General features: G+C 40.1%; 1 protein-coding gene across 1 annotated transcript in view; it reads left to right on the top strand.

Annotated features, from left to right (window-relative positions):
• The window catches only part of ZC3HC1 (zinc finger, C3HC-type containing 1), a 23566-nt gene extending 13198 nt beyond the window's left edge, over positions 1-10368 (top strand). Inside the window, exons 4-9 of the mRNA XM_008574450.1 lie at positions 3526-3653; positions 4658-4812; positions 5607-5850; positions 6263-6475; positions 6929-7135; positions 9803-10368. Of these exons, the coding sequence (XP_008572672.1) occupies positions 3526-3653; positions 4658-4812; positions 5607-5850; positions 6263-6475; positions 6929-7135; positions 9803-9871 (1016 nt within the window). The 3' untranslated portion in view covers positions 9872-10368. The remainder of the gene's footprint in view (positions 1-3525; positions 3654-4657; positions 4813-5606; positions 5851-6262; positions 6476-6928; positions 7136-9802) is intronic.
• Positions 10369-11402: the final 1034 nt, after the last annotated feature.

The raw sequence follows: 11402 nt of genomic DNA, 5'->3' as shown, positions 1-11402 counted from the left end.
CTGCTATTATGGTATTAGTGTCTATTACCTTCTTTAGGTCTAATAGAGTTTGTTTTATAAAACTGACTGCTCCAAAATTGGGTGCGTACATATTTATGATTGTTATGCCTTCTTGATGGATCAGTCCTTTTATCATTATGTAGTGTCCCTCATTGTCTCTTTTTATGGTTTTAAAGTCTACTTTGTCAGATATAAGATACTAAGATTAATTTTAAAAATTATTACTCTTCTGTACTTTTTCTTTTGCATATCATTAAGAACTCATGGAATTTCAGAAGCATTTTATCTTAGTTATAATGATTATTCTGTCTCTCTCGGTTTTTTTTTTTTTTTTTTTTTTTTTTTGGTGGCTGGCTGACATAGGGATCAAACCCTGGATATTGGTGTTGTCAGCCCCTTGCTCTAACCATCTGAGCTATCTGGCCAGCCCTTAAGCTGACTATTCTATACTTTCAGCATTATCTCTAGCATTCTTGAAAGCATTCTTGCTTTCTAGCAACAACAGAATATTCTAACTTGATTTATTTTTTTCTGCCCTAAGACATGGAATCAGCAACTCTTCAAAGAACCTTAATCTTTTTTTTTTTCCTTTTTGTCTTTTTTACTGACCGGTAACGGGATTGCAACCCTCGGTGTTGCGCCCGCACTGCGCTCAGCCACTGAGCGAGAACCGGTCTCCACATGGGATCCGAACCCTCGGCGGGAGCACCACCGCACTCCCAAGCGGCGCACTTTCAAGTGCGCCACCGGGCCGGCCCAGAACCTTGATCTTTTAATAATATTAGAGATCAAAAAACTAGTTGTTAAAGATTCAAGTAAGTGGTGAACAGAGGTGCTACTATTAATGCTTTTGGGCCCCATCTAACAACAGAATGGGAAAAGAGATTTCTCTTTTAAAAAATAGCTTTATTGAGGTATAATTGACATAAAATATACTACACATATTTAGGTGTCAATTTGATAAGGTTTGCACAACCATGAAACCATCACTACTAGATTTCTGTTTTAACATCTTGAGTTTATATTCGTTTTCTCAATTTAATGCTGCATATTATAGTACCCTATTTTTCTTGTAAGATGAGGTTTCGTAGATCATTAGGAGTTTACAATATTGGGCTGGCCAGTTGGCTCAGTTGGTTAGAGCATGGTGCTGATAAGACCAAGGTCCAGGATTTGATACCTGTACTGGCCAGCCACCAAAAAAAAAAAAAGCAGTTTTGCAACATTGGTATTCCTTCTCTCCATCTTTAGGCTAACATTATCCTACAAGGATTATTGTTTTAAGTCATTTTAATGTCTTCTAAGCTTATTTCTTTGCCTCCACACTTACCTTTTACAGTCTCTAAACTAGTGCATGTTTATCTATAATATCACTTCCTCCTTAAAAAAATCTGTCTACACTTTAGCCTCGTCTCCTACTTATCTCCTCACACACACACTGTGTTCCAGCACCATGAAACCATTTAGGATTCCCCAAATGTGCCATCCTTTGGCTGTTTGCTTTTATACACTGTTGTTTGGCTTTCACATTCAGCTTAGACTTGACTGCCTCTAAGAAACCTTTCCTGAAAACGCACCTACCCTAATCAACTCTAGTGTCAGGAAGCTTTTAGCCAAAAAAGAAAAAAAGAAAAAAAAGAAAGGAGAAGGAGAAGGAAGGCAGGAAAAATAAGTAATAAAATGGCTTAATAAAAAAATGTATTATATGGGGCCGGCCTGGTGGCGCACTGCTACAGTGCGCCGCTTGGGAAGCGCGGTGGCGCTCCCGCCGAGGGTTCGGATCCCACATACAGACCGGCCGCTCACTGGTTGAGCGAGGTGCGGGAGCAGCACCGAGGGTTGCGATCCCGTTGCCGGTCCTGGTCTGGTACGGGCGCGACACTGAGGGTTGCGATCCGTTGCCGGTCACGAAAAAAGACAAAAAGAAAAAAAATATATATTATATCTCGTAATAAACCCCAAGGTAGGATCTCTCCAGGATTGGCTAACTTATTGGCTCAGGACCCAGTTCTTCCAAGAAGCATTGTTGTGAAAGTAGTTTCTGTCAAGGTTGCACAGTGGCAGCAGTTTAAAGAGTCACATGCAGACACTATCCAGCACACTTCCTCTCCTAACTCATTGGTCACAATAGGGTCAAATGTCCCTTCCTAAATGGGCCACTGCCAAGAGGAATGCTTCTGTTGTGATTGTTAGAAACAAATCAGGAATTACTCCAGGTCATTAGGGATAATGACAGATACCAAACAAAATCTTGCTTCTACCAACAAGGCAAGAGCAGGGGATAGCTGTTGGGTTGACAGCCAGTAGGATCTGCTACATCTCTCTTGTGACCTTTCATAAGAGTTTCTATTTACTCTTGTGATAATACTTATCACACTGAAATGTCATTGCTTAACTGCCTCCCATATTAGATTGTGAGTAACTTAGGGGTGTTGAATGTGTCTTTCATCTTTGTAGCCTAAGGGGCTGCCTTATAGTGGCTGTCAAGCAACTGAGTGTTAATTTGAGGCTGAGAAAAAGACCACTGAGTCCAGTGGCTTCCTACTGTTTAGCTGATCAGGTTAGGATGATGTGTTCTCTCTTCATTTTTTCTGTAAAATCTCTCACCTACAAAAAGTATTTTCATTCTTTCTTGAGGCTGATTCTATGTGTTTCTACTGATCATTCTAGGCCTAATAGATCAACCTCCTTAGGAAGTAATTCAGCAAGGCGTTTCTGCCCTCACCACTTGCATTTGCAGCCAGTGTACCAAATATTGAATACATGAATTGGGTGACACCAAAGATAATTGTAGTGTATAACCAATTAATTTCCAAACTAACTGATTTTCAAACACATTCTTTCTTTTCCACCTTAGGTATAACCAGTGAGCTTCCTAATTTTGTACTTTGTATGTCCTAATATCCACTTTTGCTTCACCTTATACTGTAAGCCTTTTTTTATCTCATGTATAAATTTTAGGAACATGGAAATTTTTTCGTTCTTAGCTCACAATAGGTTATCCATACTTGGTAGTTATAAAATGTTGGTTCTTTAAGCCCTGTCACCTATGCAAGCCTCTACCTCCACTAACTGTTTGGGGGCTTTTTTTGTTTGTTTTCCTTACTTTTACGTAAGGTAACAATTTCAGGCATACACAAAAGTATAGAGAATAGTACTTGAATAATGTAGTACTTGGATAAAATAGAATAATGAAACCTCATCTCTACCCATCACCTGACTTCAACAATTTTCAGTTTGTAGCTAATCTTGTTTCTTCTATATTCTTAACACCTCTCCGCTCCTCTGCATTGTTTCAAAAGTCAATCCCACACATCATACCATTTCATCAGTAAATATTTTCAAAATATAAAAGATACAGAATCTACTTCTTAAACAAAATCAGTAGTATCCATCAAAAGAAAAATCAATAAAATCTTAGTATCATCAAATATGTCATCAATTTTACATCTCCAGTTATTCTGTACGTGTTTTTATTTTTTACAGTTTGCACCAATATAATCTTTCAGTTTACTTTTTCCCCAGATCGATTTGGGATGTTGCCATTGGATGAGCCTGCTATTCTTGTTAGTGAATTCCTAGATCGTTTCCAAAGCCTTTGTCACTTGGACCTCCAACTTCCTTCCCTGAGGCCGGAGGACTTGAAATCTATGGTGAGTTTTTCTTGGCTAGGCTACAGTGGCCTCCAGTTGTCACCAACATTTGTACATGAAGCATTTCTTTTAATGACAAGAGTATGCAGATTGTTGTGAAGAGAACCACAGCACTTGTAGTCTCAAATGACCGTTTTCAGTCTCTACCAGAAAGGCAACTGTTGAGGGTTTCATTTAAACTTTTAGGAATCATTCTTTAAATGGCATAAATTCAATTTTATCTTGATTTATTGTTTAAACTATTGAACAGAAGATACTGAAATAAGACTGTGTATGGTTGATTGCATACGATTTTCCAAAGAAAGTCCTAGAGGACAAGTTACAAACTCCCTTCTCCTTGTGAATAGAAATGTTGAAATGCTCTGGCCCATCTGTACTTTGGAACTGAATGTGTACTGTCCCATTTCATCACCCTGTAGGTACTTTATGAAGATATTTCTTACTGTAGGAAATGGCAGCTGATTATTTTGCTTCTTCAAGTTGAGAAAATAGCTTGGGTTTTAGTACCAAACTAGTAACCTCTGATACCTATTATAAATGTTACCCTGTCCCTAGCCAAAGATTTTTTTTGTTCACCCTATCGTAGTCCTTTATTCTTAAAACAAAAATAAATACTGGCAAGCTCTGTTGTTCTGTCAAAAAGTAAATTCATTGTCAGGCCAAGATATAAACAGTAACCTGTTTTCATTATTTGGGTTTGAAGTTTATAGATTTCGAGAAAATCTGCAACTGGTAAATTGAAAACAGTTTAGTACTAAAAAAAGATCTGGTAGTTCCAGGAAAACTGCTATCTTTCTTAAGTAGCAGATCCAGGACAATTCAGAAAGCTTCCATGTGATACCTTAGCCCTGTCCTAGAAGTAAGTCTTCTCTATGCAGAGGACTGTCTTCATGTTTGTCATTTCTTTTCTCATTTTTGCCTTGTACCATCTAGGTACATCATTATTTATAATGTTTCTTTTATGGTGGTTGAAACTTGAAGATTTTTACTTGGCTTCTTTGTAGTGCTTGACAGAAGACAAGATCAGTCTTCTCCTGCACCTGCTCGAAGATGAACTTGATCAGCGAACTGATGAGAGAAAAACTACAATCAAATTAGGCTCAGATATCCAAGTCCATGTCACTGCCTGTATTCTCTCTTTGTGTGGCTGGGCATGTAGGTTAGTAAGTGGATTTTGCCTAGGCACATGAACGGTGACAATAGTATACACCCGTATATCTCAGTTGCTAATAGTATTTGGAAATCCCATGGTATTTCCTGTGAGAAGAACAGAGACAGAAACTTGGGGGGCCATAGAGGGGGAGGGGAATAATAACAATTAGTAACAAAACCAGAATTATAACACAGGAATTCTTGGTGTTCACACCTAAACTTTTTACTTGTACTGTCACTTCCTAGTGAGGAATTTGCGTTACTGTAAACAGTGAGGCTCCTTTCTAAAAATAGAAAGACAATAAAGCACAACAAAAATGAGTTTAATTGGTAAAAACTACCAAAGGAAACACCAGCTGGATTCCCCTAGACCCCACGTTGGCGTTCCTGTTCCAGCTGCTCAATTTGGTATAGACTCCCTGTGAGATAGAAGAATGTCAGAAACAGTCTTGATTTATTTTGAATATCTTTTCTTTGGTAGATTAAAGAATGTTTTCCATTTAAAAGGAAAAAGTTTTAAGAGGGACAGGAGAAATTTATAAAACATACCTTCAAAGTAGTCTTGCCATAGAGAACACATCAAGAGACCCCTTAGATCTTTCTACAGGAAATTTGTGAAAGATGATGAAGCTGGGGTCCTGAGACCAGAGGAAGAGACCCTGAGAGGACATGGTTCCCAGTCCACTGGACTACTTCAGAGATTTGTTTGATGAGATAAAACATACTCACAAATAATTACACTAAGTCACTAGGAAATGTTACCCTTTGAGAAAACTCACTTTCTCTTTCATTCCTACCTAGTTCTTCTCTGGAGCCCATGCAGCTCTCCCTGATAACATGTTCCCAGTGTATGAGGAAGGTGGGACTCTGGGGCTTCCAGCAGATTGAGACATCCATGACTGACCTGGATGCGTCATTTGGCCTAACCAGCTCCCCCATCCTAGGCCCTGAGGGGCGGTCAGAGCGCTTCCCACTGGTGCCTGAATCCCCTCGGAGGATGATGACCCGAAGCCAGGATGCCACTTTTTCCCCAGGCTCAGAGCAGGTATGGACTTAGCTTGTTTGGGGTGGACTTTTTCCTGAACCCCTGACCTTGGTATTATCAGCACCATGCTCTAACCAAGTGAGAGGGGGTGGACTTTTAAATAGCATTCTTGACAAAAGTGTTGTTGGCGGAGAGTTGGAAATTACCTTAGGTGGGTAGGCTTTATGTCTAAAATCACATTGATCAGAATACCATGTAGTGTTTCTGTTCACCAACAGAGAAGCTAAATTTGTAGAAATATTGTATAGAAACCTAATATTCTTTGAAGAGTTCAATTATGTAGACAGTTCAGAAACTAAATTCCTGTAGTTTAAACTATAAAATACTAGCTTTCACATTCTTCTAGAAAGAAGTACTCAACCATAATTGTTAATATCATTGGTGTACTTCCATTATCTCCCCTTTCCTTCAGACTGAGAAGATTCCAGGTCCTATTGTCTCCCGAACTCGGAGCTGGGACTCTTCCAGTCCTGTTGACCGTCCTGAGCCAGAGGCTGTTAGCCCCACCACCAGAACCCGCCCAGTGACCCGAAGCATGGGAACAGGAGACCCCACTGGCCTGGAGGTACCATCTAGCCCTCTGCGGAGAGCCAAGCGAGCTCGCCTCTGCTCTTCCAGCAGCTCGGTGAGTCATCTCCACGTGTAGACATCGATGAGCACAAACAGCATGCTGTGCCCTCGCTGTGCAGCATGGAGAAGCAGGCGAGAGCCCTTCCCCGGTCCCATGACTAAAAGTAGACCATTTGAATAAGTTGAAAGATGAGACAGTGGCTGACCAAAGGGAAAAAATGAAGGGTTTCGTCATTTGTTTCTTTGGGGTGTATTCTGGAGAGGTAATAAATGTTTCAGGCAAATGAGGCGGTAGTGAGATAGGGGGACAAACCTGGTAAGCTGCCATTTTTTTTTAACACAAAAGGAGTGAAAGAATAAAAATGAGAGGAAGATAATCAGAGTTTAAATGAGAGTATAAAAATTTGGCAATTGTAAGTTTCTGGATTTGACAACTAATAGCAATGCCTCGCTGAATCTATATAGCATCTGCCCTTCAGTAATGCTATTTCTCTTCCTCTTTCCTCAGGACACATCTTCCCGAAGCTTCTTAGATCCCACCTCTCAGCATAGAGACTGGTGCCCCTGGGTGAATATCACACTTGGCAAAGAATCCAGGGAGAACGGTGAAACTGAGCCAGATGCCAGCACCCCCACACAGCCAGGCTGGAAGGCAGTGCTAACTCTCCTTTTGGCCCACAAACAGTCTAGCCAGCCGGCTGAAACAGACTCCATGGTGAGATAAGCCATTGCCTGTGTGTGTGCAGCACTTGCTGTTTATGGAGTGAGGAGCAGAGGCTGGCCCTATGATTAGTACCTTGCCTGCCCTCAGCTTTCATAAGTCGTTAGACTCATTCTGGTTTCATCCTAGAGAAAAGGCATGGAACTGGTTCAATCTTTCTGCAGTTTAGCACATGGTATTCCATCAAATTCTGATTAATTCTTTGTTCTTCCAACAAAAATGATCAGTGTAGGAAAGAAGTACAGAAACAGAAATAGATAAATAGGCAGCTGCTTCAGCCTCACGTTGCAGAACAGCTGTTTTTTCCATCAGTTGCTGACACTTGTATTTGGAGCCTGGCCAGCTAACTTAGCTGTTTGGAACACTGTGCTCTGACACCAAGATGATGATTTCATTCCTCATGTTGGGCAAGTTACTTTACTCTGTTCCACAGCCCAGACTTGTGCACTGGACCTCCACTTGTCATCATAGTTATGACTGCTGTGGGTTACAAATGTGGGTAAATGCAAAGCCTTTGTGACAACTGAGAAACAAGTCAAGTGGCTGCTCTATGTAAAGGATGAATGTGGGAGGGTGGACGTTAAGGAGTCATGAAAACTGTTCTCTTTTCTTTGCTGGCTCACTCCCAGAGTTGCCTTGTAGCCTGATATAAATATAACAACTTCTGACCTCTATACCCTCCAAGGACAAAGTAAAGTAATACTTCCAGCAGATAATTTACAACCAACATTCCCAGATGCATGTTTCTGTAGGGTCGCAGGATTCCACTGGAGGAAACTGTAGAGATGCTAAAAGTCTGATAATGTCCACTAGTGCCCTTAGTAAATATGCAGATTGTTTTCCAAGTTTTTGTGGGAAAAAAAGTCTGCATTTTTCCAATTTAAGAAACATATAAAGCTATTTGAAGACAAATGTTTGACTCCCCTCTCAAATTGGAGAGATAAAATCTATCTTTGCACATAAATTCTCTCTGCTTGGATCTTCAGGAAATATCATATTGGCAGATTTTTTTGGTGATAGGTTTTTATTTTTTTCCTGGTTGGTGGCTGGCTGGTCTGGGGGACTGAACCCTTGACCTTGGTATTACAAGGCTGCCCTCTAACTAAAACTGAGCTAACAGGCCAGCCCCTTAGCAGTTTTTATTAAGACTCCCTTCTATTACTGTCATACTAAAAAGAAACCCCTCAGGGGTTTTTTTGTTTTTAATTTTATTTTATTTTATTTTGCCCTTTTTGAGACTGGCTGCACCGCGCTCAGCCAGTGAGTTTACTGGCCATCCCTATATAGGATCCGAACCTGCAGCGGGAGCACTGCTGCGCTCCCAGCACCGCACTCTCCCGAGTGCGCCACGGGCTTGGCCCTTGTTTTGTTTTTTAGTGCAAAAAATAGGCCTCCTAATTGGCCCTGAGTTCCAGGACTTTTAAGATCTTTTTGGGTAGTTTGTCTTTTAACCTCTCACAGCTGCTATGACTAGAAGATACAAAGCTGAATAAGGTTGTGGTAAAGGATTTTTTTTTTTTTTTTTTTAAAAAGATGACCGGTAAGGGGATCTTAACCCTTGACTTGGTGTTGTCAGCACCATGCTCACCCAGTGAGTGAACCGGCCATCCCTATATGGGATCCGAACCCATGGCCCTGGTGCTATCAGCACCGCACTCTCCCAAGTGAGCCACAGGCCGGCCCAATGGTAAAGGATTTTGATGTTAGAAAAAAGTTTATGCTATTTTTTCACTTATGTTTCTTTCAACTTGGTTTGTCACACTATATTATTAACTAAATTCTCCTCAGTAAGAGTTGAAACTTTTCAGCTTTTCCCTCCTGGGACTTTTTGTTTATTGAAACACGCATCCACAGAGTGGATAGGAAAACAGTGAAAATGTCATCTTATATCAGAAACTAGAAGTAACTTTATGGGTCATCTTGCTAGATATTTTTTGTACTCTCACTGAGACCCTGTCTGCACGTAATATTTGCTCTTTATTGTGACTCTCAAGGACAAAGAGAACCAAGTGTTCTGATTCACTGAGAACCTTTATCTTCTAATGAATTGCTTTGTCTCCCTGTAACACTGTTTCTCAGAATCTCAGCACTTAATAGGCATGATCAAGTGGCAATGAGATTCTTCCTATTATTAGCTCTGCTGGGAACATAAAGCTGAGAAGGCCAAGGTCATAGTTTAAACTCTTAGGGGTCATCAACTTTGTTTTATTCCTTGGCCTTGGATCATACTATTAACCTTAACCTCAGCTGGGTATCACGTAAATGGGAGCTCTTATTTACAAGAAATAATGAACTAGGGCCAATTCAGCATCATGAGTGAAAATCAGTGCAAAATGTGTGCTGCAGTCATGGAGGGTCAGAGTGTCATACTCACATACAGAGATTAGGACAGATACAGATACTTGGAGGGAGGATATGAGCCGTGATTTAAAGGCTCAGAGTATGTTAGCAGCAGTCTGACAGTAGAACACTGGCTTCTTGGTTTTTGTTCTGACTTTAGTTATACATCATATATAGCACAATATAAAATGAATTTTACTCAATTCTAGACATATCGAGATCATTGTAGGAGAAATTTATAGACCAAGCCCTAAAGCTATTACCTATCTTTTGTCTCTATATGAGAATTCAATCTCTAATAATAAGCTTTTCTACCTATAGAGTCTCTCTGAGAAATCAAGGAAGGTATTCCGAATATTCCGGCAGTGGGAATCCTCATGTTCATCCTGAAGATGTTCCAGCCCCTTCCTGGAGAGAACTGGAATGAGTGACTTTTTGTTTTTTGGTTTTTTGTTTTTGGCGGCTGGCTGATATATGGATCCAGACCCTTGACCTTGGTTGTTACAAGGCTTCACTCTAACCGACTGAGCTAACCAGTCTGCCCACGAGTGACTTTTTGGAAAATAAAGTCTGAATTCCTTTTGGTCAGCTGATGTTAAACTTTTCTCCATTCTGGTTTCACAAAAGGAACCCGAGCCATTGCAAAGGCAGTGATTGTCAACCATCTGCATCTGACTGAGGGGAGACCCTTTTCCATGCGGGGATGTGGACGGGTAAGGCACAGCAAGTCCAGTTCTGTTCAAGGAACACGGAGCTATGATACTAGATGAAGGACCAAGGATTTGAGCACCCATCTCAGCATCTGTAGTGTGGGGCAGTGTTCTGAGGACTCCTCTATCCCAGGAATATGACAGGATGTGTTAATAAAATATTTACTAAGATTCTTACTGCTGGAAAACTGTTATCTTCCTTGCCCTGCAGGCTAGAGAAAACTTCAGTGGAACAGTCAACAAGGTCAGAGTTTGGTTTTCAGTTTGGCTGCAAAGCCTGAAATTTATTTGTGATTCCAGTCAAAGATGTATAATCTGTCTTAAACCAGAGGCAAGATGATTTTCATTGTGTCACCAGGAGATCTGGTGTGTTATAGAGAACGGTAAGCGGATAATTTTCTCTTCGCTTTAATAATAAAAGAATATAACAGGGGGAAGAAGGCACTTCAGAAAAGACCCCTCTCCTGTGCCTTCTAATGTATGGCACCCCCATTTGGGGCTCCCAAGGCTTTTTCACTGCTTGTGGGGATTATTAGTCTCTGCTAGGGAAGATTGGCCCTGAACCTGACCCATCTACATAAGACTGTCCACTGAGTCAAGGGTTCAGATCCCCACACTGACTAGCCATAAAAAAAAAGAAAAAAAAAGACTGTCTACTGACAAAGTATCCATGAACTATTTAAGGACTAGAAAGTAACTATTCTCTATATGAGGAAAATTCCTTCGACCAAAAAAAAAAAGAAAGTAACTGTTCTCTGATGTGTAACTGGTTGGTTTGTTTTATAACTCACTTTTATACTAAGCTATTTTTTTAAAAATAACAAAGTAATATTCTACCCATTTTATACTTTAGTTTATATCGGTAAATTATAAAACATTTCTCCTACATATTATACCCAACAAAAATGAATTCCTAAATATCATAAAATACCCAATCTATATTCAAAATTCCTAATGTGTTTCAAATATGTTCTTTACATCTAATTTGTCCAAACCGGGATCCAATTCAAGATAATGGGTTGCATAACTCTCTTTAATCTAAAGGACAGTCCTTTTTTTTTAATGCATGTCAAATTTTAAATTTGTCATTTTTCAATCCTGATTTTTAAAATGGTAAGTTGTATTGATGTCTCTCCTAAATCAAGCCTTTATCAATAAACAAGGCTGGGTAGAGGCTGCTTCCAGATTAATTTTTTAACGGTGCTATCTTA

The sequence above is a fragment of the Galeopterus variegatus genome, unplaced genomic scaffold, assembly GCF_000696425.1.
Source record: "Galeopterus variegatus unplaced genomic scaffold, G_variegatus-3.0.2 Scaffold1050, whole genome shotgun sequence".
In the NCBI taxonomy this organism is placed as follows: Eukaryota; Metazoa; Chordata; class Mammalia; order Dermoptera; family Cynocephalidae; genus Galeopterus; species Galeopterus variegatus.
This window is presented reverse-complemented; position numbering and strand designations above follow the sequence as displayed.